The sequence below is a fragment of the Osmerus eperlanus genome, chromosome 21 (genome assembly GCF_963692335.1).
Source record: "Osmerus eperlanus chromosome 21, fOsmEpe2.1, whole genome shotgun sequence".
Lineage (NCBI taxonomy): Eukaryota > Metazoa > Chordata > Actinopteri > Osmeriformes > Osmeridae > Osmerus > Osmerus eperlanus.
The window spans coordinates 10,199,831-10,223,328 of record NC_085038.1 but is presented as its reverse complement, the minus strand read 5'-3'; the positions used below and the strand labels follow the sequence as shown (position 1 = coordinate 10,223,328).

Genomic DNA, 23,498 nt, shown 5'->3' with positions numbered 1-23,498 from the left:
TACATATCACTCTCCTAGTTGTTCATTGTGGACTTGAAACAAAATGGCAGCCCGTCAATGAGTTGAGTCATGTCTTCATAAAGACCAGTGAATTCCCCTAGGATGTCTTCATTTGCTTCACTGCAGCTATTGCCGAGTACACAGCTAAGGCAGAGAATACCTTGGTCCCAAACAAGCAAGTACTTTGACATGTGAACCTTGGGTGAGTGGAACTGTACAGTAAAGATTATGTTGACATGGTTGTAGGAATACACTCTAACTACTTCAAACATTATTTTATATTATTTAGTCATTCAGCAGACACGCTTATCCAGAGCGACTTAATGTAAGTACAGGGACATTCCCCGAGGCAAGTAGGGTGAAGTGCCTTGCCCAAGGACACAACGTCAATTTGGCATGGCCTGGAATCGAACCAGCCACCTTTTGATTACTAGCCCGATTCTCTAACCGCTCAGCCACCTGACTCCCTTGTCGGATGTTCACAACGTCACAACGTCAATTTGGCATGGCCTGGAATCGAACCAGCGACCTTCTGATTACTAGCCCGATTCTCTAACCGCTCAGCCACCAGACTCCCTTGTTGGATGTTCACAACGTCACAACGTCAATTTGCATGGCTTGGAATTCAACCAGCGACCTTCTGATTACTAGCCCGATTCTCTAACGGCTCAGCCACCTGACTCCCTTGTCGGATGTTCACACTGTCTCTCAGCCTTCACACTCAGTATTAATCTACATACTGTGTGAAAGCCTCTGGGATTCCTGGACTGTTTGTTACCATAGCAGCCATGTGTATTCTGGGCTGTAAAATGATAGTTGTTGATACTAGGGCTTTTGGGTTCAGTGTTCCACAGAAAGGACACAAAAACTGTCCGCGTTCCCTTGGAGACAGGGCTCCCCAAACCTAAAATGAAGCTTTACTGAACCGTTAGAATCCAAGGACATCTAAGGTCTACTTGATTATAGTATTTTAGTGCATGACGTCCATGTTTTTCTGGATGAAAGGACTTAATGTCACTGCTGACACTATGTCTTCATATCTGCAGTCTGCGTTGTCCTTGCTACTTTCACATAGCTGTGCTGTTTCCTGACAACACCAAACATCCAGATCCTTCAGCTTGCAGCTCCTGAACCTAGATGACCTTTGACCTCTATATAACATCTTGAGTACCCTCCACCCTGGCTAAACCATGAGAGACTCTTGACAAGACACACACGCGAGCACAGAAGTGATCTGAGATCAGTTTAATATGACTTCCTCTGCTGAGGGGTGTAAGGCATGTACACAGGGCTGTGTGGGTGTTGGTTTGGTGCACATAGTTCCACAAAACAAACTGGCCACCAGAGTCCATCACATGGCCAGGGAAGGCCCAATCAGGTTTGCTACTCAACATCAAGCCCCGCCCATCTCTGTCCCGACAGTCCATCAGTACATGCAAATAAGACATTTAAGCATGATCAATTCATTAGTAGAACCAGTGATGTTATTATTGGTACAGTGATAGTGAGTACAGTTAGCTTTTTGTAAAAGGTACAAGTAGACAACTGTCATGGCTCCTTAGATCCTTGTCCTCGCAGCTTGTCAGCCTTTCCACTCTGATTGACAAACAAAATGAAAAATAGAAAGAAATAAAATAAGTTGATTTTAATTTAGAGAGACTTTCTCATATTAATGATTCCGATGCATAAATGGGTACATAATAATATATTGTAGTCAAGGCCATAGTGTTGGATTCACAATGAAAATGATGACAGGTGTATTGTTTACAATTACTCTTACAATGCAGCATGGAGTCTACTAAATGGTCATGGTTGCTTCATGTAGTTCAGACATGCTCTCAGGGATTTGGAGTCTGTTGGATAGTAGTGCAATATAATCTGACTACAGTACATTGCCCATCCAATAGACTTTGATATTGTACACATTGTAGATTAGGACTAGTACTGGACAAACATTTGTCTAGTATTGGACTGATAATGGACTAAAAGCATTGTTCTTCATGTAGACCTGATCATTCTATGGGTCTCATATTCACATCGGACAGTACAACACAACCACTGTGAAACCCAACCCGTGAGTACACAGACACACATACACACACACATTCAAACACGTGTATTTTTTTTTAATGCTATGGTCCAATTCCAAACCAAATGTAAAATTGAACACCAGTCCTATCCACCAATCCCTGCACTCATCAAGAGTCATCAACATCCCATTAAAGGGTGAGAGGAATTGGTTTGGAATTGGTCCTTGTAATTCCTAATCCTCCCACTTTTTACTTGATCCGTTTGGCCACATCCAAGTAGGCAAACTCGATCTCCCTCTCGGCAGGGCAGGTGTTGATAAACTCCTCCCTCTGGTAGGTGTGGTTCAGGTATCGCCACACCCCTGTCATGTCAGCTGGGATCTCAAAGCCACGGTACTTCCTGGCAACCACCTAGCATGGCAACAAGGGAGAATAAAGCACAAGTCAAATCAGAACAATCAGACATCAAATCTTAAGAATCTTATGATCCAATGAATAATTCATCATTAATAAATCGTAAGACCATCTGGCATCATTTGTGTCGTGGCAAGCACATCTTGCTTCTTACATTATCTCCACTGACACACCTCTGCTCTGGGAGAGATGTACCAAGGTCAGACTGCCATGTTGGAACAGCTGTTCCTCAGTGAGCTCGTACCTTGAGGATGTGTAGTTTGGGCAGCAGGTTACAGTCTGCCAGAGTCAGGTCGGAGCCATCCAGGAAACAGCGTGACGACTCCAGGGCTTTGTCAGCGCTGTTCCCGTCGAGCTCGTCCGATAGCGGGGTCCGCAGAAAGCTATCGAGCCTTTGCAGAGACTTCAGCAGAGCCTTTTCAAGAACTACACACACACACACACGCGCACACACACACACACACACATACAGGTTAAGCTCAGACTGAAGCCACACCAACACAGATACCTTACAAAGTCACGCACACACACACACACGCCACCTTGACCTCACTGCTTACCGTCGTTAGTGTCTTTGCGGGGGTTCTTGATGTAGGCTGAGAACTTGGCAAACACATCGATGCCTGCTGTGTTGGCCTCCGGGTGTCTGGCTGCCAGGCGAGGGTACCTGAGTCGAGGAAAACATGCTGCATCAGGCATCTGGATTGGTCCAAGAGGTCGTTATTGGCCAATGAGGGACCAGTACGGACCAATCACCCTTGGTGTAACATTGTACAGGAAGTAGTTGGGGATTTACCGTGGTGGCGTGAGTTTCTCCTCCAGGAACTCCTCTATTTTGTTGACGTCCACCTTCACTTCCCCGTTAAACGTCACAAACGGAGGGTTCGTTCCAGGGGCAAGGTCCTGAAGGTCTGCTGGTTTCCTGGAGAACACATCCACCAAACAGTGCGTTTAGACATTCTTTTATTAAAAAGGACCACTTTTAAAACATACAAACTTCTCCATGCTTTCTGTATCAACACTGGAGAATAAATATTTGCAATGTGTGTGTGTGTGTGTTGTACCTCTTGAGGTCCACAGTAGTGACATTGAAGATGACCCCTTTCAACCACAGGATCATGAAGAGTCTCTGGGAGAAAGGACAGTTGCCGATGCTCTCCCCATCACTGCCAGCCTGACGATTCACACATGCGCACACGCACAAAACAGTTTGAACACACACACACACACACATACAGCCAACAGTGAGTTCTCCATTGCTGACTATCTTACCTTTACAAAAAGCTCTATAGTGGGAAATCCCAGCTTTTTGGCTGCTATGTCAAACCAGGCCATCTTGACCAATCCAGATCAAGGTATGCTTGAAAGGGGAAGAGCCCTGCCAGACAAGCTCCGCCTCCTCTATGATGACCTCACTCACTGACAACCTTTAAGAGCTGATGACCTACGGATGACTAAAATGACACACAAAAGGACTCTTCCTTGAATTCCCAAAGCGTGATGAATCCACTGCCATTGCAAGTCGATAAGCGAAAGGACAAAATAGCCACTTCTCATCTCACGGCTGTCCTCAACTGGCAATATAGACACAGCCTGCAGTAAAGAGGTCCTTCTTCTGTCCAGTCAGGTCCGGTATTAATCGGATTCCGTTGCAGCCCAGCCAGGAGACGTGTGGATCCCTAGCCCAGAGCGACTGCTCTGTGTCTGGGTGCAGTTGGACCCGGTTCTGGGTGTGTGGGTGGGCGTTGGGCCGGGGGGGGGGGTGCGACAAGGGGACAGGGGGGGACAGTGAGATGGTTAAACAACACACTCTCTCTTTTGTCAGCACACGTGACTATGAAGAGACACATTGTCTGGGCGTTAACCTCTCTCACCCTGGTGCACTCTAATGGGGTATTCATCCTGGATTCAGATGTTTTGGTCGCGAGTGACAGAGAACGTGTGCTCCGTAAAAGGACTTGCGCCTCGGTCAAAATGTTTTGCGTGTTCTATAAAACGCAAGCGCTTTGGTGCAAGCTTTCAGCATCTTGGATCACTTTCCTCGTAGAGTGTGATGTCAAATCTCCAGATAATCTGTTAAATCTTAATCAACCACAGCCTTCGGAACAGCTCGACAAATTCTGTGATACTGGCACACCAATGTAGTTGACTATTTCTGCAATACACCAATGCTAGACTGCCTTGGTCTACTGTACCAGTTTCGATTGAATCACCAAAATCTATCTGTCACCACATAACGAACAAACTACAGGTCTAACTGTCCTGGAGTCAGTTGCCGTGGCTTTTGTGGTTGTGTGGGCAAGCAGAACAGTGCAAAGTCTGTTCTGTGGTCCGTGAGTGGGCGTCTATGGAATTCTCAACTGTGAAAGCATCTTAGCCTCCCACTATGATGGGATTGTAGACACACGCACGAGAGATATGTATACACATGCATTCGCACGCACACACAAACACACACACACTCCTACTGTGCTCACACACACACACGCACACACAAACACAGACATACATGCAGAGACACATATATGTATATCCACCGCTTTGTGAACAACTCAATGAGCCACAACATTATGAGTGTGTGCAGGCGTGTGTGTGTGAGTCTCTACGTGGCCTTTTTATGAAGTGTTTCATAAAGGCTCCAGTAACCCCCTCTGTCCCCATGTCACCGAGTCTGCTTCCAACCAGCAGGTCTACCGTCTAATCAGCTTAGAGAAAGGAGGAGGGGGGGGGGGGGGGGGGGGGCAGAGAGAGAAACAGAGATAAAAAGATAAAGAGAGAGGCAGAGAGGAAGGGAATGTAGAAGAATGCCAATCGGAACCCTCCACACCCCAAACCATCCACCTATCCAGTCCCTGCTGTTCCTGGCCAGCCCTGTGTCCTCCACCTCCCCAGCCCCGGCCTCACGCCCCAAAACCTCGACCTCAATGTCCCCCACCTTCCACCTCCTGCCTCTTGCCCCCTACCACCTACCTTTCAATCATCTCACCTCCTCCACCAAACCCCCCCCCCCCCAACCTCCACCCTCCTCATTTCTTTCCTACTGCCCCTCCGTCTCCTGACTCCAACCTCCCGCCTCCCGAGCCGCATGAGCATGCCTCACTGCCTCACTGCCTCAGGCCACGTCTCCCCCCCCCCCTGGGGCAGAGACAAAGGCAGCCATTGTGTTAGTGACCCACCCTAGAAAGAACCAGCCAGGTTATTAGGACATTTTTCCCCAGGCTTAGAGCCTCATGCGCTGGACCCCAAACCACCGTGGCCTCACACAGGAATGTGGTGCTGTGTTCCCCAGGACCTCAGAACCACGCCAACATATTTCTGACAGCAGGTGGTAAGACTATGGCTAACGTTACTTACATGCTTGGTATTTGGTTAATGGTTCGAGGTACAGTAAATGAAGGTTTTGAACAGTGTTGGGTGTCTGAGTTTTAGTTTAGCCCAGTACGTTTGCATGAGTGTCCAAAAGGAGTAGCTCAAAACTATACAGTATACACACATCAGACACGCATGGGCAGTGTGGGTCACCATGTCAGTGTGTGTGTGAGAGAGTAATTAGCCAGAAAGGGGAAGGATTAGGATATCACTCTCTTAATGAGATAAGATAAGGAGATCAAGGTGCGATCACAAGCAAACACGCACGCAACACAAAGAGTGCCTCTCATTCTAAACCCACGCAAACTCTACACTCAGAACCATGACGGGAATGGAAACATGTCACGATCGATGTATCAGCATGCTGGTCCAAGAGTTCGATTAGTCTAGGATTCAGAATGTTTACACACCAGATCAAATCCAGACGACCTCTTACAAGCTGCTGACTAGAACAGATTTGGTCAGCGACAGGAACATACAGTAGCTATCTGCGTGTTGTCCTCTAAACTTGGCAAGGGATTTAGCTAGCTTGAGTCTTTTATCTGACCAACTGACCAACACAGAGCAGACACTTACATAAATATCTCCTAAGAAGCTAAGCTAAGGCCGGACATGGCTAGCATCAACTTCCTTCAGAGCAGCAGGCACTTCAAGCACCACATTATATTGATACTAGCAGCTACCTAAGAAAATAGGACAGACAGAATGTCCACACCATCCCTGACAGAAGGTTTTGATTCTGGGGGATTCAGGACACTGTTGACATTTTAGTGCCAATAATCTGATTGGATTAGGTGAGAGAGAGAGAGAGAGAGAGAGAGAGAGAGAGAGAGAGAGAGAGAGAGAGAGAGAGAGAGAGAGAGAGAGAGAGAGAGAGAGAGAGAGAGAGAGAGAGAGAGAGAGAGAGAGAGAGAGAGAGAGAGAGAGAGAGAGACAGACAGACCGACAGACAGAGAAAGAGATATCTTTGATTGGCTGAATGTTATCTGTCTTCTCACCTGGCACTATACAGCTCTTATCAAAGGGCTGGAGCTGCTATGTGGTTGTTGTCACTTTAGACAACAACCAACAAACTATTAAATCCTCTACACTTACCTACTACATGTTGTCAAGAAGCCTACGACAACTGACATGTGCTGTACATCGCTCCCTTACCTGGATTATGTAACACTGGCAACATGTCCATAACAACATGAGAGATGTGAACTGTAAACAAGAATTCTTAGGCCTCACACAAACCTATCCAAAGCCAAAACACACCACAGCCTGTGTCTCCGAAATGCAAACCGGCCACCTGTCTAGTGTCTACCCAATTATATGGTGTCATGGTGAAGTGGTGTGTTTAGTTCTAAGGACATAGCTCAGTGCTAGAGCATTTTACAACAAATCAAGAGGTTGCAGGTTCAAATCCCCTTCTGCATGTTGCTTTGGATAAAAGCTAAATAACCAAATTATTATCATTTACAAAGCTGGTGACTATCTACAGCTCCAGCCAAACACGTTCTACAGCACCATGCTAGACCTACAGCTCCAGCCAAACACGTTCTACAGCACCATGCCAGAGCCCAGGATCAAACAAGCAGATTGTGAATACAGAACACCAGAGACCATCTCACTGAACCTGCAGAGGTCAGAGAGAGAGTTGGGGAAACCTTTTTGGTCTGGCCCTACCTTGACGTAGAGAGAGAGCTCGTACTCTTGTGGGTCCTCCCGCTGAGGTCGTGGGCTCTCCACCCTCACCGACTTCTTGGGCATCTCCTTCCCCTCCTCCTTGGTCTTCCTCGCCTCCTCCCTCCTCTCCTCCCTCCTCGGCGTCTCCTGGATCAGGACCACCTTTTTCTTCTTCAAGGGTTCCGCCTTCCGTTTGGGCGACTGGGCCTCCTCCTTGATCACCTCCCTCAGCTCCTTGATCCAGTCGTCCCTCGCCGGCGGGGCGCGGCTCTCCTCGGAGGAGGAGTTCTTCGGGATCCACTCGGCGTCTCTCCGGAGGGAGGAGGGAGGCTTCCTTCCGGCAGACGTGGGCTCCTCCTTCTCGCGTTGGGCTTTCTTCTGTTCCTGGGGTTCCCGGAGGCCGTTCTCCACCGAGGCGTCGTGTCTCGCGAGGTCTTTCTCGTCCCCTTCTGGTCCCACCCTTACAGGGGGCTGGGAGGACTCCATGGCCCTCACCTCCATTGACGTTGGGGTTTCCCCACCGACTTCCGACTTCTTCCCTTCTCCCCCCTCCCCAAGTTCTGTGTTTACCTTTCCATCTTTAGTGACAGGCTCTGGGTGCTCTGCTAAATCCTCATCATCCAGAACGGTCACGGGCTCTTCCGCCATCTCAACCCCTCCTTCCTCCCTGGAGTCTGGCTGATCCAGGAGGACTGACACTGCTTGCTGCCCCACCTGAGCCCCACACGGCGCTTCCTTTGTCGCGCCCTCAGTGATATTTCCTGGCTCTTCCATCTGCCGAGCCCCTCCCTCTTCTCCAGGCGGGGAGTCCTCCAAAATAGCTTCCCCTGGCTGTCCTCTCCCCTCGTCTCCCCCCTCGTCTACCTCAAGAGCCTCTTCGACGTGATCTAAATCCCCGTGCTCCTCCTGCACTCTCCTCGTCTCCTCGGCAACGGGCGGCTGCTCCTCTCCTTCACCTCCCCCCGGGCCCGGTGAGATCCCTCCCTCCGTCTGCACTTGGCCGCTACCTGGGTCCGTCCCTGTGACCGCACTATCCCCCGCCTGCTCCTCCCTCCCCCCGGCCCCTCCCCCGGCTGGCCTGTCCCTGTCATCCGCAGCCACCTGGCAGCGCTCCTCCGTCTGGTGGCTAACACCCTCCCTCAGATCTCCTCCCTCAGCCTCCTCACTCTCGCCGGGCCCAGGCTGTTTCCCGCTCCGGGCCCCTCCCTGGGCCCCCTCTACAGGTGGAAGGATACCGTCGAGCTGCTGCCGCTCTGGTGCTTCCTGTTTTTCAACTGCCTCCATGTCGGTCAGGGGCGGCGGGGGCGGCGGTTCAACATCCTGAAGCCCCTCCTCTTCCGCCCTTACGACTTCCTCTGTGGTCTTCTCCACCTGTGCCTCGTTGCAAGGGAGGGCCACTCCCGGCTGGTTTCGGTCTGAGTCGATTTTCAGCTGGCTTTCGTCCGCCTCTGTCTCTGGGAAGGCGTCACTGATGGAGTGTTCATTCTCCCCCACTTCCCGGATCCGCTCTCCTCCTGTCCCCCGGGCATCCCGTGCCTCCTCTGTGTCTCTGACCTCATCGCCAGGAGACGACATCTGACAGGGGTCAGTCGCGTGACTTTCAAACCCACCTCCTGTGTTTTCCCCGGTCTCGCTGACACCGGCGGATTGGCTGAACGGCACATCTGCCTCCTCAAGCGCTCCGCTCTTCTCTATGATGTCGTCGCCAGTTACACCTGATTCCCCACGCATTCCGAGCCTAGCTCCATCATCAACAGGCGCCTCAGGCTGCAGTTCCTCAGCGTCTGTCGAAGGCTCCTCCTTTTTCCTCTCTACCTCGTCGACAATAAACCCCAGCCCCTCTGACACCTTACCCTGGCCCTGGTCTGTCTCTTGGGATTTGTCAATAGGACTGTTTGTTTCTCTTCCACCTGACACCTTTCCTTCTGACTGCCCTCCCTCCTCTTCCTGTTTCCTTCCCCCTTCAGTGTCTTCCTCCTCTCCTCTCCTCTCCCCTGCAGACGGCACCGCGCTCCTCTCCGCCGTGTCCAGGTCGGACGTGTCCAATGAAATCGGTGGAGGGGTGATCAGGTGAGCGCCACTTTCCAGCTCTGTTTCCCCGTCGCCGCGCTTTGGTTCGTCTCCTCTCGTGACCACAGGCACGGTCCGCGCCCCTTCTCCCTCTCCGCCCTCGACCTCCTCCCCGGCCGTCGCCTGCGTCTCCTCGACCCCCGTCGCCCCCTCCTCTTTTTTTTGCTCTTCGACTTCCCTCTCCTCCCCTCCCCCCTCCTCTCCCTTTGTCTCCCCGGTCCCGTCGCCTCGCCCCGGCGCGCTCGCCTCCTCGCGCGTCACCTCGCTGTCCTCGCCGACCTCCTCGGCCAGCTCCACCTCTTCGTCCTCCTCGTCCTCTTCCTCGTCCTCCCAGTTTTTCCGCATGTCCGGATCTGAGACGGCTCCCGCCGCGGAGCTGTGGACGACCATTCCATTGGCGAGGTCTTGGCTGAGTCTGGCGTCAGACTGGGCCATGGTTCCAGGAGAACAGCACCGCACGCCAGGAGGACCAGGTCCGAGGTTCAGACGGGTAGAAGAAGAATTTTGCGTGACTTTTTTTTGTGCCTACAGGCCCCTGGGTCTGGCTTTTTGTGTTCCTACCTACGCTTCGTGCCTCGGAGTTGTCCGAAGTGAAATCCCCTTCTTGCTCTCTCGTGCTCTACCTCGCTCTCTCTCTCTCCTTCCCTCCCTCTCTGCAAAGGATTATGTGGAGTTTCGGATGCTGATCCCCACATGACTGCGCCCGCCACAAATCCGCTCCACCCAGAGCCCATACCCAGCACCAACCGGGTTAAAGTCCCCCCCACCCCACCCCACCCCCCCCACCAGCCTCTCCACTCTTCCTCCACTTTGTGACCTTTCAATCCTCCTGCCTCCACGCCCTGCCTCCACCCCCCCTGCCTCCACCCTCCTGCCTCCACCCCAGCCTCCACCCTTCAATCACCTCAGCCCTTTCCTTTACCCTCCATTCATCTGTATCTACTTTTCCTCTTTACAGAGCTTCCTCCACTCAACCCCTCTTGGTCTCCGTCCCTCATTTAGCCTCCTCATTGCAATTCGACCTCCACAAGCCCATGGAAGTCCTGGAGATTGCCCCCCAGATGGCACTCTGATAGAAGGCAGATGATCCTCTAACCCTAACCCTCTATTAGGCTTAATCAGGCCTTTCTTCCCTCTGCCAGTCAGTGGGCTACTGGCTAGACTGTGGCGCTGGTAGGGAACTGACTGTCGTCTGGGCCGGTCACATTGGCTTGGCATGCTGGGCCAAAGTATTTTGTGCAAAATACCAGAGTTGGAGTTTGCGATTTGATGAATGTTGCATACTTATACTCAGTAGGTATGATAAATTACTGGGGCATGTGACATTTTCTATTAGAAAAGGGGAGTTTTTTGGGGAACCTTTTCCTGGAAAGTTCCTTAATGTTGTGTTTTCCCATGCTGCCATAAGAGGGCAGTATAGGACTGGGATTGTGGCCACGTCGCTCCTGTCGGTCTCGTCTCCAGCCCCCATCCCCAGCTCCTCAGCTTGAAACAAAGGCACAATCAATCTTGGTGGTATTGCATTTCTGATTTGACACTCTTTCCGGTGATTTTATTCTATTAAGTCAAGTCAAAATATCCCCAAACTATCACCCACCCACAAAAAGAATTCTGTTCTCAAACCAGGCTCAAAATACAGTTCTTCATAGAGGAGTTTTTGCAGAGTTTGAAACAAATCCGAAATCTGAAAGCTACCACTCCATTTGTTTTGCTTACGTCAAAAGATGGCATCGACCTATCAAGAAGCCAGTAGCAAAGAGGGACACTGCTGTGCAAGACCGGATGATCGAGAAGGTTCAGCATCGTGCAGTCCGTATCTTGTCTTTTGAGCTTCAATGCGCCACTTTCCATAGAAACTAACAGGCCGCCATCTTTAAACATCCTTGGTGTTTGGTCTGCTTGATAATCGGTGTATGTCCTGTCTGTGCGACGTCTGGAATCTCTCTGTCTGCCATAACTGGTGCAGTCATGTGCTTTCCCTTTGGACTCTAATGTCACTCTAATGTCACTAATGTCCTAATGGCTAGTACAGGACCCCGGTTGCCACAATGTACTTCTGTGAGTTTCATGTCTTTGGGCTGAGTTTTCTGTGCGTTTCATCCACACTGGCATCACAGAAAAACCTTTACAAAAGGGCACACTGTAAACTGTGAATGGCATAACAGTGTCTTTATTTTTTGAATCACATAAGCTTCTGTCATTATATTTCTCATCTTTAACATAAATTATATCTGGTTAGTGTTAAATTAGAATAAATGTGTTCAACAAAAGAGTAACGTTATATTGCGGAAAGGGTTAATATAGTATAAATATTGTAATTGATTCATAGAATAGCTCCTGATTCAGCTTTATGATCATTTCAATCAAACAAGTCCAGCGGTATACAAATCCTCCTTAAATGGGAACACTGGGTTAATCTGAGTTAGAGAAATATGAGGTTCAGGGCATAAAATGTTAGTGAGATTATTGTTTTCCGGCTCTTTGGCTGGTAACACCTGCAGCGCTGTACTCGTTGGTGGAAGCGAAGGTCATCCTGCTCCACGTCTCTCAGACATCTTTGACGCACTCAGGACACAGGATGTCGTCGCGGGCCGTCAGAAAGCCCCGCCCCACCAGGGACACGGAGCACTTCTTGCAGTTGAAGCAGTCGTTGTGCCACTGGCGCTCTTCAAACGAGATGTACTTGCTCCCTCCCAGACCTGGAACACAACAGGGCCAGGTTAACGATTACAGAAATTGAATTTATTTATATTAATTGATTTCATTAATGATGACAGAAAGTCCACTATAAGACAGATGAAGCATTGAATACCTCACTTAATCTTCCTTATACATTCAAGAACACTGAGAGAACAAGTAAAAGTGACTACAGGAAACTACATATAAATTGGTAATAATCTTGATGAGACAAAAGTTGCTACAAAAAGCGTCAGTACAGGAAGATAGTGGCAGGTTGTGGGGCCAGCAAGTCATCGGTGACTTTCCTAGACAACAAATGGGTCAACCTCGACATGACACTCCACCCAAATAACTCCTGACTAGTAATGTAATAATGCACTAACAGAATTAGATCGAAGATACAGGAGGGATCGAAAACTCGAGCCGAGTGGCAAAGATTGAAATTGCAGTGGACATCCCTGGACAAATGAGTTGCATAGTGAGTGTCATGCACAGCGTGACCGGACTGATAGACGTGGAGCTATGTCGGTGAGGAAACTCGAGGTCGTACCACTGATCGGGGTGGTACAGGAGGCACACTTCTTGGCAAACAGGTTGCAAAAACAGTTGAGGCAGTAGGCAAAGTCGTCACGGGAGGTGAACCGTTGACCAGACAGCTGCTGCTTGCACCCAGTGCAGAGGAAACAATCCTTGTGCCAGGGTTGGTCACGGTAGGTCACCCCGCCGGTGGTGATTGGCTAAAGAACAAGGAACAGGAAGTCACAGGATGTTTTTTTTAACGTCATTGCCCAGTTAAAGATATCCTTCATTTAACAAGTAGCATGTGCCAGTAAATTGGGATAATCATGTCTCAAAAGTGCAAAGAAAGCATTATTAATGCTCTGCCGTGCACCTTCCCGTTTTGTTTTCTGATTACCTTCTTGCAGTGGATGCACTGCATAGCAAACTGCTTCTCGTAGCATGGCAAGCAGTAGTTGCTGCTGTCCTTGTGGATGAAACTCCTGGTTCCAATGGGTTGCTGGCAGCGCTGGCATGTGAAACAGGCCTCATGCCAGCTGTTGCCCTTGTGCTCCATCTTCCTAGAGCCTGAAGACCAGAGAGGGACATTCAGGGAGAGAGAGAAGACAGAAAGAAAAAAGAGGGAGAGGTGGAGAGACATGGGTAGGAATGAAAAAACATGCTTTTTTGGTGTTGTGTCTGTCAGGATGCTAGAGGACCTGTGGGTGGTCACATAGCTTGGTTAGTTTGAACCAACTAACCGATTAAATCAGTTGATACCCAAGATTGCTAAACCAACTATCCCCCCCTCAAAATCAGTCATTTCCGAGAGCGGTTTTATACAGTTCATTTAAGCACATACATACAGTCATCAACTCAGTTTTGGTTGCTCTAACCTAGATAACAGTTTGTCGGTTCTCACCTGGCATGATGGTCTTCTTACACTCATGGCACTTGGAGGAGTACTCGTTGGAGTAGCAATCGGTGCACAGCAGCTGCTCGTCCTTGGTGGAGAAGGGCTTGTCCACCAGGGAACGGCTGCATTTGAAGCAGTGGAAACACTCATCATGCCAGTGGCGTTCCTTGTAAGACAGATCCTGAAACCGGAGAAAAAGAATGATGGGGTTTTGGTCGGAAGTAGGGGTTGCTGTCAAACGTGCCACCACCAATGTCGTTACTGTAGCTTGGACGAGATCGAGAAGCTTCAGGAAGTGCACAGGGGTATTTCAATCGATGATGAGTGTTGGACCCACCTTGCTACTGCAGCCAATGAACTTCTTGCATTCCTCGCAGGTGTTGGAGAAGAGGCTCTCGTAGCATTTCACACAGTAGGGGCTGTCTTCTCTGAGAACGTACTTCCGCCCATACAGGGACTCCTTGCACTCATGGCAGTCATAGCGGTCCGACATTTCGTCTTAAGTCTTTCCCACTGCCTACAGGAATGCAGAAGATTCTAGATTAGCATAATTGCATTCTTTTTTATATGTTGTGACGTGTAGGACAGTTGGAGCCACTAAACTCTCATAATCTCTCATAAGATCACCATTCATTCTGTTTCCATGAAAGGGCTTGTATTACCATCCGGATCACAAGGCTACTGTAATCATTTAATGACCATATGTTACTTTACTCTGGACATGTGTTGGAGTTTATGGTAGAACAAAAGCATCATTGTGGCTCAATGAACAGTAATTGGTTTCACAGAGATAGTTTTGATTTGATTTGGTAGCCAAAGACTAAGAATTGCTCTTCTGACATGTGTTTTTAGTGTTTAGGACTAGTCTAAGTATGTGACGGGCAAATCAGAAAACTTGTGCCACAAATGTAATAATTAGATAGAACTGCACCCAGACTTTGACCCATGTGATTGCGCATAACAGTGGTCCCCAATTTATGAAATTGAAATGTCTACTTACAACATTCTATTCTATTGCATTGCAGTAGTAGGCTATTGAGTCAGAAAATTACATGGTACAGTAAATACATTAACATCATAATATTTTCAAATACATATTTTATGCGTGTACTGAGGAAAAAGTGTGTCACATAGTTATTGTCTTCTATAGGTCAAAACCTTTAATTTACAAAAAGGTTAAAGGTTTAGGACAAGCGAAACATTTTCATTTTTTTGTTTCTGTCTCTATCTCTGAAGCTTTACCTCAACTGTGAAACATTTGCTATTTTTGGGTAATTTATTTTAAAATCCTTTTTTTACCTTTACCTACCCATGCTAATCAAATTAGAACATAGTCTTAGTTACTAGCTAGTAGTTATTAACTACTGGAAGGATAGCTTGCCCTCATTGTGTGGAAAAGACGGTTCATTTGTAACCAAGGACAACTCTTGACCTTACAGAACTATTGAGGAGAGGAACTTTTTCTACCTCTGCTAATTGGAGTCACGCTCATAGTCATGTCTTTCCTGTCGGCATGAAGGGTCTCAAGGTAAACCTAGTGGTTTCTCATAAAACTATGAGACCAACTATAACAATTGTGCCCACAGCAGAATTGTATTTTTGTGTCCCATGCAGAAAGCAACATTATACATCTTCAGTGTGTCAGTATATACCGGTACATGCATACATTGAACTGGTTAGTTAGGCTAGTTAGAGTTAGGCTTGTCTGTATACTGTAGTACAGTAGACTGTATCCTGAACAGACATTTTTTGCTGTCCACAAAGTAAGACAGAAAAGGTACAGCGCTGCACCTGTTTATACTTGTATGGGTAGCTGACCACTCAAGCTGAGATGACAGAGATGCTCTTGAATAATTATTCAGTGCCAGTAGCCTGCTCTTAATCTGCAAGAAATGTGCTTTCCATGTTAGCCAGGCTCAAATAGTGTCTATTTGGTATTTAAAGTGCACAGTATACTTCATTTCCATACAAGACAATGTCTGATATGAAAGAACCGCAGCATCGACATCAAAATGTCTGTTATATACATGCACGACATTGCAATCCTCACACTATGTCACTACATACTACAGCCGTGTGTGTGCCTCTACAAATGAGCAAGTAAGGCTGGGATGGCACAGTGTGACACACAGAGTGCCTGACGGGGAAAGGAGAAGCATTGAAGGCAATGAGCGTTCAAAAGGTAAATAGAAGTGGATGCAGGTTAAGACAAGGACTGGATGTGGAAGATAAAGATGGAACGCTGGTGATCAAGTCAAGCGAGTCAAGTCTGGCAAGTGCCAGAGATAGGATGAAGAGAAGGGTACTGACCTGTCAGTGGAGTGCTCAGCGGTGAAGTCTGTGCAGAGTGACGATGGAGAGGGCCAGCCCCAGGCTTTATGTGATTACAGCCGCAGCCATCCTCTGGGCAGGGCAGTGGTGTGACTAAAAGGGGCTGGCTGTCCAATCCATAGCAGTATAAGTTCAACGCCCACCCGAGAAAAACTACGATTTCCTCGAAAGTAGCTTTCTAGGTTTTTTACTATATGTCAACGGTAACATACTATATTCTTGCACTGGGATGACTGTCAGTATGTACATGGTCATATCCATACGCAATGAGGAAAGACATGATCTTCAAACATACACATAGAATATATTATGACGTGGGACATAATGAGGGGTTAGACTAGGCGTGAGAGAACAATGTATCTCTTAAAGGAGGCCATAAACTAAACAATGAATCATCGACTTCAGTTGGAATAGATGTCATCTCTCTCTTTACAGGGGACCTGTGCGTGTATGTGTGTGTGTGTTAGGAGGTGTTGGCGGTGTTGGCGGTATTTCAGAAGGTTAAGAGGAAGACAACAGTATGAACTATCTCCAGGAGTAACTACATTTACATTTAGTCATTTAGCAGACACTCTTATCCAGAGCGACTTACAATAAGTACAGGGACATTCCCCCCGAGGTAAGTAGGGTGAAGTGCCTTGCCCAAGGACACAACGTCATTTTGCACGGCCAAGAATTGAACTGGCAACCTTCAGATTACTAGCCCGCTTCCCTAACCGCTCAGCCACCTGACTCCCTAACTAAACATCAGGCCTCTGGTTGTCTCTCAAATTACATTTCTAGGATTTTAAATGAACAGTTTAAGGCTTTTCGGACATGAGTTTTTAGTGTTTAGGACTAGTCTAACTATGTGACGGGCAAAACAGAAAACTTGTACCACAAATGTAATAATAAGATAGAAGATAGACAAACAGCACTAGAATGTTTCTATAATTATGATCATCTTTCCCACACTGATTATCCACACATTATTTGTGTGTTGCCCACGTTCTTGAATACTAATTTCTTATGGTTTGATTTGGGACATTTGCAGAGTTCAGGGACATTCTATAGAAACACTTTCTAACACTGAAATTGCATTACAAGATTAAAGGTAGTCAACTTGATGAAATCATTTAAAATCTCATGACTCCCTCAATAGTGTATTCCATGCAGTCATGGTATTTTCCTAGTTCATTATGGAGAGAGAAGGTCATTTCACCCTCATGACCATGGAAGAAACATTACGACGACATGTTTCTTAACAGCATGGCAGCTTTGTGTAAGAAATCGACCTAACCTTCTTTTCGGATAGTTTACACTCAGGAACATTATTACAAGTACCGAGGACACCATCTTGTACCCCAATCTTTTTTTTCATTTTTTTTTTCACCTCAATGTATTTTTTTAAACTTATAAAATCTGACTTCTATGGGTGATGAAAATTTACCATCAATGTGTATCCAAAAGAATTATCAAATGAACAGTGTAACAAAGTGAGATGTGAGAATCCTTGAAATGACTTCCCTAACTGATAACTGACTTGAGTAGTTATGTGACACACACACTCACACACACACACACACACACACACACACACACACATACATAGAAATACAGAGCAGAGAAAGAGAGAGGCAGGATCCTTCATTTCAGAAAGCGCTCCCTCAGATCTCCACACACACAGGATGATGTTGATGATGTTACTGTACCTTATTTACAACATCTGAACTCTTCCCATGAGATATTCCCAAAGTATGTGGTGTTTTCTAGAACAAAAACCAACCATTTCACAGTTTCAAAGAGAACTTTGTGAAGACATATAGTAGTGCTCACATCGCTAACTTTTCAACTTCACTTCAACTGCATAACACAAATTCTGTCATCTAATTTGACCCATCCAACAAGAATCCATTGCTTTAACACTGGGTAACACGGCATACTTCACCCATGTGACGTGGATCATCTGAGCTGTCATTTAACTCAATATTGCTAACAGATTAATTCAAATATATTAATACAATTCAAAAATGAAAGGTTTGGAGGTCCCTTAGAGAAACAAACATTTTAAGTATGTATTTCCTTTCCACGATAACAGCAATCTAAATCTGATTCCATTCCCAGCAACTATTCAGGTCATCTAGGAAATTTGCCTATATGGAAATGGTTATTGTGATTATTTTCCTTAAATTCCGATAGATTAGGCCTATACAACCTATGATATGCATCTTTGGTTAACATTAAAATCGCTGTTGTTTCTTTTAGTGTGGAATTGTGAAGGATTGTGATTAAACTGTAGTTGTTTATGATTCCAAAGTTTAAAATGATGATTGATTGCTCCAACACACCAGGCAGCTGAGTACAGGTTCAGATCTTTGAAGATTGTGATGAAACATCTACACATAACCCTCTCTTAAGTTAATTAAGACACAGCTGAGCAAAAGTGACTGCAAATTTAATTTGGTCTCATCAGATTTCATGTTCCAACCGAGGGGGGCTGGCGCTATCTTAGTGTCTAGGGCTGCATGAAATACCCTTTTTGCTCTGCTAAATTGCTGCACTAGTCCACACTTGACCGGTGGGGACCTCGTTCTTAATATTACTGTAACTGTTAGTTTCTCCTTGCATTCTCTAATTCCTGCTCTTCTCTCAATGTCCCCCCTCCACACCTCCCTTTGGTGTGGGGGGTTTGAGCTGTCAGCATCTGCCTGGTCGTCGGTCTGCTAACGCTGGACCTGGTCGCCAGTGGACATCGATCTGTGATAGCCTGTGAAAATCTTGTGTGATCTTGTCCAGATTTATCCAGACAGTTAATATAATTTGAATATAATAATATAATTTTGTGAAAACCTAGTGTACTGTATATAAAATAAGCATTGCTTGTTTACTTCCTTTCCAAGCAATTACGCTGCAATATATTCAACACATGCTTTTGAGAATCTACCAAAACATGATCAGCTCAATTTGGAAAACAGTGGATTTAATCAACAGAACACATGTCCTTCATTCGGCAGTGATAGAACATTTAGGAGACACTGACAACTTTAGCAATGTGTAGTGTGCACAAACTCATACATGCATACATCATGCAAACATGCTGTTTTTCATTGTAATACAACTTTTAAGAGACACTGCTTGACGTTTATATTTATCCTGTCCAAAGTACACCAAATTATCCTCTATCAAATACTCAGAAGTTACTAAACTAAGTTACACCTAATCCTGCCAAATGTGTAATTCAGAGAACTGTTTGTTTGTATGTACTGTAGGGGTGAATCCAGGAAGGGAACAGTGTGCTATGTGTCCTCCTGGTCATCATGGCCAACCTACATAGTAGTGAGGCAGCTTCTTGGCTCCAAAAATAATTTTCCATGCTAATAAAATATTTTTTGACGAGGCAGAACCACTGACCATTGAAGTACTTGACAGGGACAGCATGTATTTCCTTTCCACAACAGCAATCTAAGTGGATTCCATTCCCAGCAACTATTCAGGTCAGCTAGGAAATTTGCCTATATGGAAATGGTTATGGTGATTATTTTCCTTAAATTCCAATAGACTAGGCATATACAACCTATGATATGCATCTTTGGTTAACATTAAAATCGCTGTTGTTTTCTTTTAGTGTGGAATTGTGATGGACTGTGATTAAATTGTAGACAGTCGTTTATGATTCCAAAGTTTAAAATGATGATAGATTGCTCTAACACCAGTTTCAACTCTAAGGCACCTGAGTACAGGTTCAGATCTTTGAAGATTGTGAAATCTACACATAACTCTCTCTTAAGTTAATTAAGGCACAGCTGAACAAAAGTGACTGCAAATTTAATTTGGTCTCATCATCTGTAAATGACTTTTTCAAAGAAAAAGTTACTGACTAAAGAAGTCTAAAGTGTTGGGGGATTGGAAGGTTTTATTAACAAACGAATCTCTGCTGATTCTGCTGATTCAATTATCTTGTTTTTATCACTGATTGCATGAAGTCACCTTTGTTGCTCTGTGGTTTGTCCTGGTGTGTGATCCTGTCCAGATTTATCCAGACAGTTAATATAATTTGATGATTTTGTGAAAACCTAGTGTATATAAAATAAGCATTGCTTGTTTACTTCCATTCCAAGCAAATACACTGCAATGTCGTCAACACATGCTTTTGAGAATCTACCAAAACATGATCAGCTCAATTTGGAAAACAGTGGATTTAATCAACAGAACACGTGTCCTTCATTCGGCAGTGATACAACATTTAGGAGACACTGACAACTTTAGCAATGTGTAGTGTGCACAAACTCATACATGCATACATTATGCAAACATGCTGTTTTTCATTGTAATACAACTTTATTTTTAAGAGACACTGCTTGATGTTTATATTGATCCTGTCCAAAGTACACCAAATTATCCTCTATCAAATACTCCTAAATTACTCAACTACACCTAATACTACCAAATGCGTAATTCAGAGAACTTCTGGTTTTAAGGTAGGGGTGAATCCAGGAAGGGAACAGTGTGCTATGTGTCCTCCTGTTCATCATAGTACATTGTAGTGATGTAGCCTCTTGGCTCCAAATGTCCCATGCTTATTAAATAAACCAATTAGAATATTTTCTGACGAGGCATTTGACCATTTAAGTACTTACATCTCGTGTCATCTCTCTGTGTGTGTGTGTGTGTGTGTGTGTGTGTGTGTGTGTGTGTGTGTGCGTGTGTTAACCCTTGTGTTATCTTCGGGTCATTCTGACCCATCAGTCATTGTGACCCACCGTCGTATTGCGACAAATTTACCTCATACAAAAACAAAGTGAAGCATTTTCTTTTAACTGTCGGGCTGTCTCAGACCCCCCACATTGGAATGGTTAAAAGAAAATTATTTGTATTTGTTTTTGTATTGGGTAAAATTGGGTAAACACAACGATGGTTCGTTATAAACCTTTGGGTCATGTGACCCGAAGGCAGCACGAGGGTTAATACGTTCTATTCCTGTGTCATTGTGGGGTTTGCCTATCTGGATTTGGGAGAGGTCACTTAAGAACCACTAATGCAGGGCTCTCAAGTTTCACGCATTTCAGCCATTTCTCACACTCTCACGCAACACCAGTGGCGGTTCTACATTGAATTACACCCAGGGCGAGACGCCCTTCGTGCCCCCCTCGCCCCCCCCCCCCCCCCCCCCCCCCCAGGAACAGTGCAGGAACTTTAGGCCTATATTTATAATATTATGAATTGTCTGTTCCATTTGGGAGACCCAGTCAGATGAGCTGTCTGTCCCTCTCCCCTTTTTTTCACACAGCTTCTGTGCACGGCACCTTCTCAGCAAGCAGGGGTGCATGCAGCTGCCTGAAATGGGCGCCAATTTGCCAATTCCCCACACAGTGAAATGATAGAAAAGAGAAAAAATGCCCGGTCCGCCCGTGCCTAAAACCGCCCCTGCGCAACACCTTGTATTTCTCACGCTGAGAAAAAAGGGAAAACTTGTCCGGCTATATACAAATAATGAACGAAGCGCAGGCAGACTGAAATGATAGTTGTCTCGAGTTATACAGAGTAAAACCCCAATCTGAAACATCACCAGCACCAGATGTGTGCAGATGTGAACGACAAGCGCAGTTTTCAGGGAATCACTGAGCAAGACAAGATAGGTCTGCCAAAAACTACATATTCTTTGGCACCCCTGGCGGTCGCGTCGATTATTTTAGCTACGTCAAATGCCTGAGACGGCGTTTTGAATTTACGTCACGTTGCTTTCGATCAGGCGTGAGCTCCAATGTGTGGCTTGATAATTACCCGTATTTATTTTAACCATGTCTGTCTTTCATGACGAAGTGGAGATCGAAGACTTTGAATATGATGAGGACACAGAAACGTATTATTTCCCTTGCCCCTGCGGTGACAAATTTGCTATTACAAAAGTAAGTGGCTGTAAGGTACAACGATAGGCTAGGCTATACTAGCTAGCTAGCACTAGTGTAGTGTGTTTGAAGCCTGTAATGTAGGAGAAAGCTCATTTGGTCACTTGGACAACTCAAAGCACTTTGTCCATGTTATTGACAATTGGAGAGCTTTGGCCCCTTTACCATTTCAGCTCAGGCCATGCAAGTGGAACATTTCCAAAGGTGTTTAGCTTAGGCATCAAGTAGTGACATCATTATCATCAGTCATGCTTTGTAGTCTCATGTAATTATTTGTTTATCCAGGAAGATTTAGAAAATGGGGAAGATGTAGCAACCTGTCCAAGTTGTTCGCTCATTGTGAAAGTCATCTATGACAAGGTTGGTATAGTTGGGATTTATCATTATGATCTCTTCAAAGCGATCTTCAACTCACTGCAACAGTCCAAAAAATATTATTAATCAATGTTCCCTAGCACAAACCCAATGTGTGGAATTTGGTTGATTTGACGAAAAATGACAGGTCCCTCATCCTTTTAAGACAGCTAGAAATAGCTTCTGAAAAAAGCTGTCTGCCTTCATATTATGCTTCATAATATGTTGCTATGTTTGATATTTGCATATTTTATGATCACATGCTACATTTGGCAACCTAATAATATTTATTATTTGTGACTGTCTGTAGATGTTATATTCACACAGTGTTTTACTAATTTGTTCTGTTCTTTTTAGGATGAATTTATGTCAGGAGAGGTGATAGAAGCACCATCAACAGAAAGCAAGTTTGAGCTTGTCCAGTCATCTTGACAACTTAATGCTTATTTTATAATGTTATCATTCAAAATTGTGGCCTTTTCTGTATTTATTTATATTCTCACATGTATAAGGACGGGATGAATGGTTGAAAGTTTGTAATATTCACAGAATCCAGGGATTCGTTTTACAATCAGTACAAACGTGTTCTCTTGTAAAACTGTTGACACAGTATATGTTAATAAACCATATTTGTTATGATTATTTATTGCATAATTAGAAATCACAAAAAAGTATCACTCTTTATTCCCTTTCTTAACCACTTACTTTCATTGCCTACAATGTATGTGTTTAAACAGCAGGGGGGGACAGATATACAGATGGATTGACTATAGTAGATGAGGGTTTACATTTATGAAATTAGACTTTTTTCAATTTGTTCACTTCTACATAAATTAATGTTGGCCTTCATGGCTACTGATTAGTTATGATTGAAGAGGTTCAATAAACTTAATGGTACCCTGTTTTCTGTTTTAAATGCTGTGTAATGCCTTCTTGTAAAATAGAATAAAGGTGATGTCAGAGGCCAGGACTGCCCAAAAATAACTAGAAATGGGCTTCTAGAAGAATTGTCCGTTATCATCCGTCTTTGAAAAAATGTCTCAGCGAGCAAAGAAAAGAAAAACAGCAATTTTGATCATGGGGTTGTGATTAAGTATGTCACACTTGAGGTCTCCCTTGCAGCCCATTCATCACTGAGCCTAACCTGTTCGTGGCTGAGGGAGAAGGAAGAGGAGAGCGCACGACAGGGATGTCCTTCATATGATATTGAGGGGGCTGTCTGTTGTTCCAGCAACATCCATTGGGCTGTAACGAACCAGCTAAGCACAGGTCAATACATCT

General features: G+C 45.6%; 3 protein-coding genes across 6 annotated transcripts; 1 reads left to right on the top strand and 2 right to left on the bottom strand.

Moving 5' to 3' along the window:
- Window positions 1-1,218: 1,218 nt before the first annotated feature.
- On the bottom strand, window positions 1,219-8,431 carry LOC134007750 (chloride intracellular channel protein 4). 3 transcript variants are annotated; one of them, XM_062447408.1, is made up of 7 exons: window positions 7,485-8,431; window positions 3,509-3,618; window positions 3,241-3,366; window positions 3,005-3,111; window positions 2,689-2,870; window positions 2,277-2,441; window positions 1,219-1,596 (listed from the first exon to the last, which is right to left on the bottom strand). In XM_062447408.1, exons 1-6 carry the CDS (start codon window positions 8,256-8,258, stop codon window positions 2,280-2,282), a joined length of 1,461 nt encoding a protein of 486 aa, XP_062303392.1. In that variant the 5' UTR covers window positions 8,259-8,431; the 3' UTR covers window positions 1,219-1,596; window positions 2,277-2,279. The 3 variants fall into 3 exon arrangements, with proteins under 3 accessions (XP_062303392.1, XP_062303391.1, XP_062303393.1); XM_062447407.1 differs by having other exon boundaries at window positions 1,219-2,441; XM_062447409.1 differs by lacking the exon at window positions 7,485-8,431 and adding an exon at window positions 3,717-4,141 and having other exon boundaries at window positions 1,219-2,441.
- Window positions 8,432-11,706: 3,275 nt separating this feature from the next.
- On the bottom strand, window positions 11,707-16,061 carry LOC134007347 (four and a half LIM domains protein 2-like). The gene is made up of 6 exons (XM_062446760.1): window positions 15,958-16,061; window positions 13,985-14,164; window positions 13,654-13,828; window positions 13,150-13,319; window positions 12,784-12,970; window positions 11,707-12,253 (listed from the first exon to the last, which is right to left on the bottom strand). Exons 2-6 carry the CDS (start codon window positions 14,138-14,140, stop codon window positions 12,102-12,104), a joined length of 840 nt encoding a protein of 279 aa, XP_062302744.1. The 5' UTR covers window positions 14,141-14,164; window positions 15,958-16,061; the 3' UTR covers window positions 11,707-12,101.
- A 5,606-nt stretch (window positions 16,062-21,667) lies between these two features.
- On the top strand, window positions 21,668-22,857 carry dph3 (diphthamide biosynthesis 3). 2 transcript variants are annotated; one of them, XM_062446888.1, is made up of 4 exons: window positions 21,668-21,863; window positions 22,037-22,067; window positions 22,149-22,223; window positions 22,575-22,631. In XM_062446888.1, exons 1-3 carry the CDS (start codon window positions 21,756-21,758, stop codon window positions 22,217-22,219), a joined length of 210 nt encoding a protein of 69 aa, XP_062302872.1. In that variant the 5' UTR covers window positions 21,668-21,755; the 3' UTR covers window positions 22,220-22,223; window positions 22,575-22,631. The 2 variants fall into 2 exon arrangements, with proteins under 2 accessions (XP_062302872.1, XP_062302871.1); XM_062446887.1 differs by lacking the exon at window positions 22,037-22,067 and having other exon boundaries at window positions 22,575-22,857.
- The last annotated feature ends 641 nt before the right edge of the window (window positions 22,858-23,498 follow it).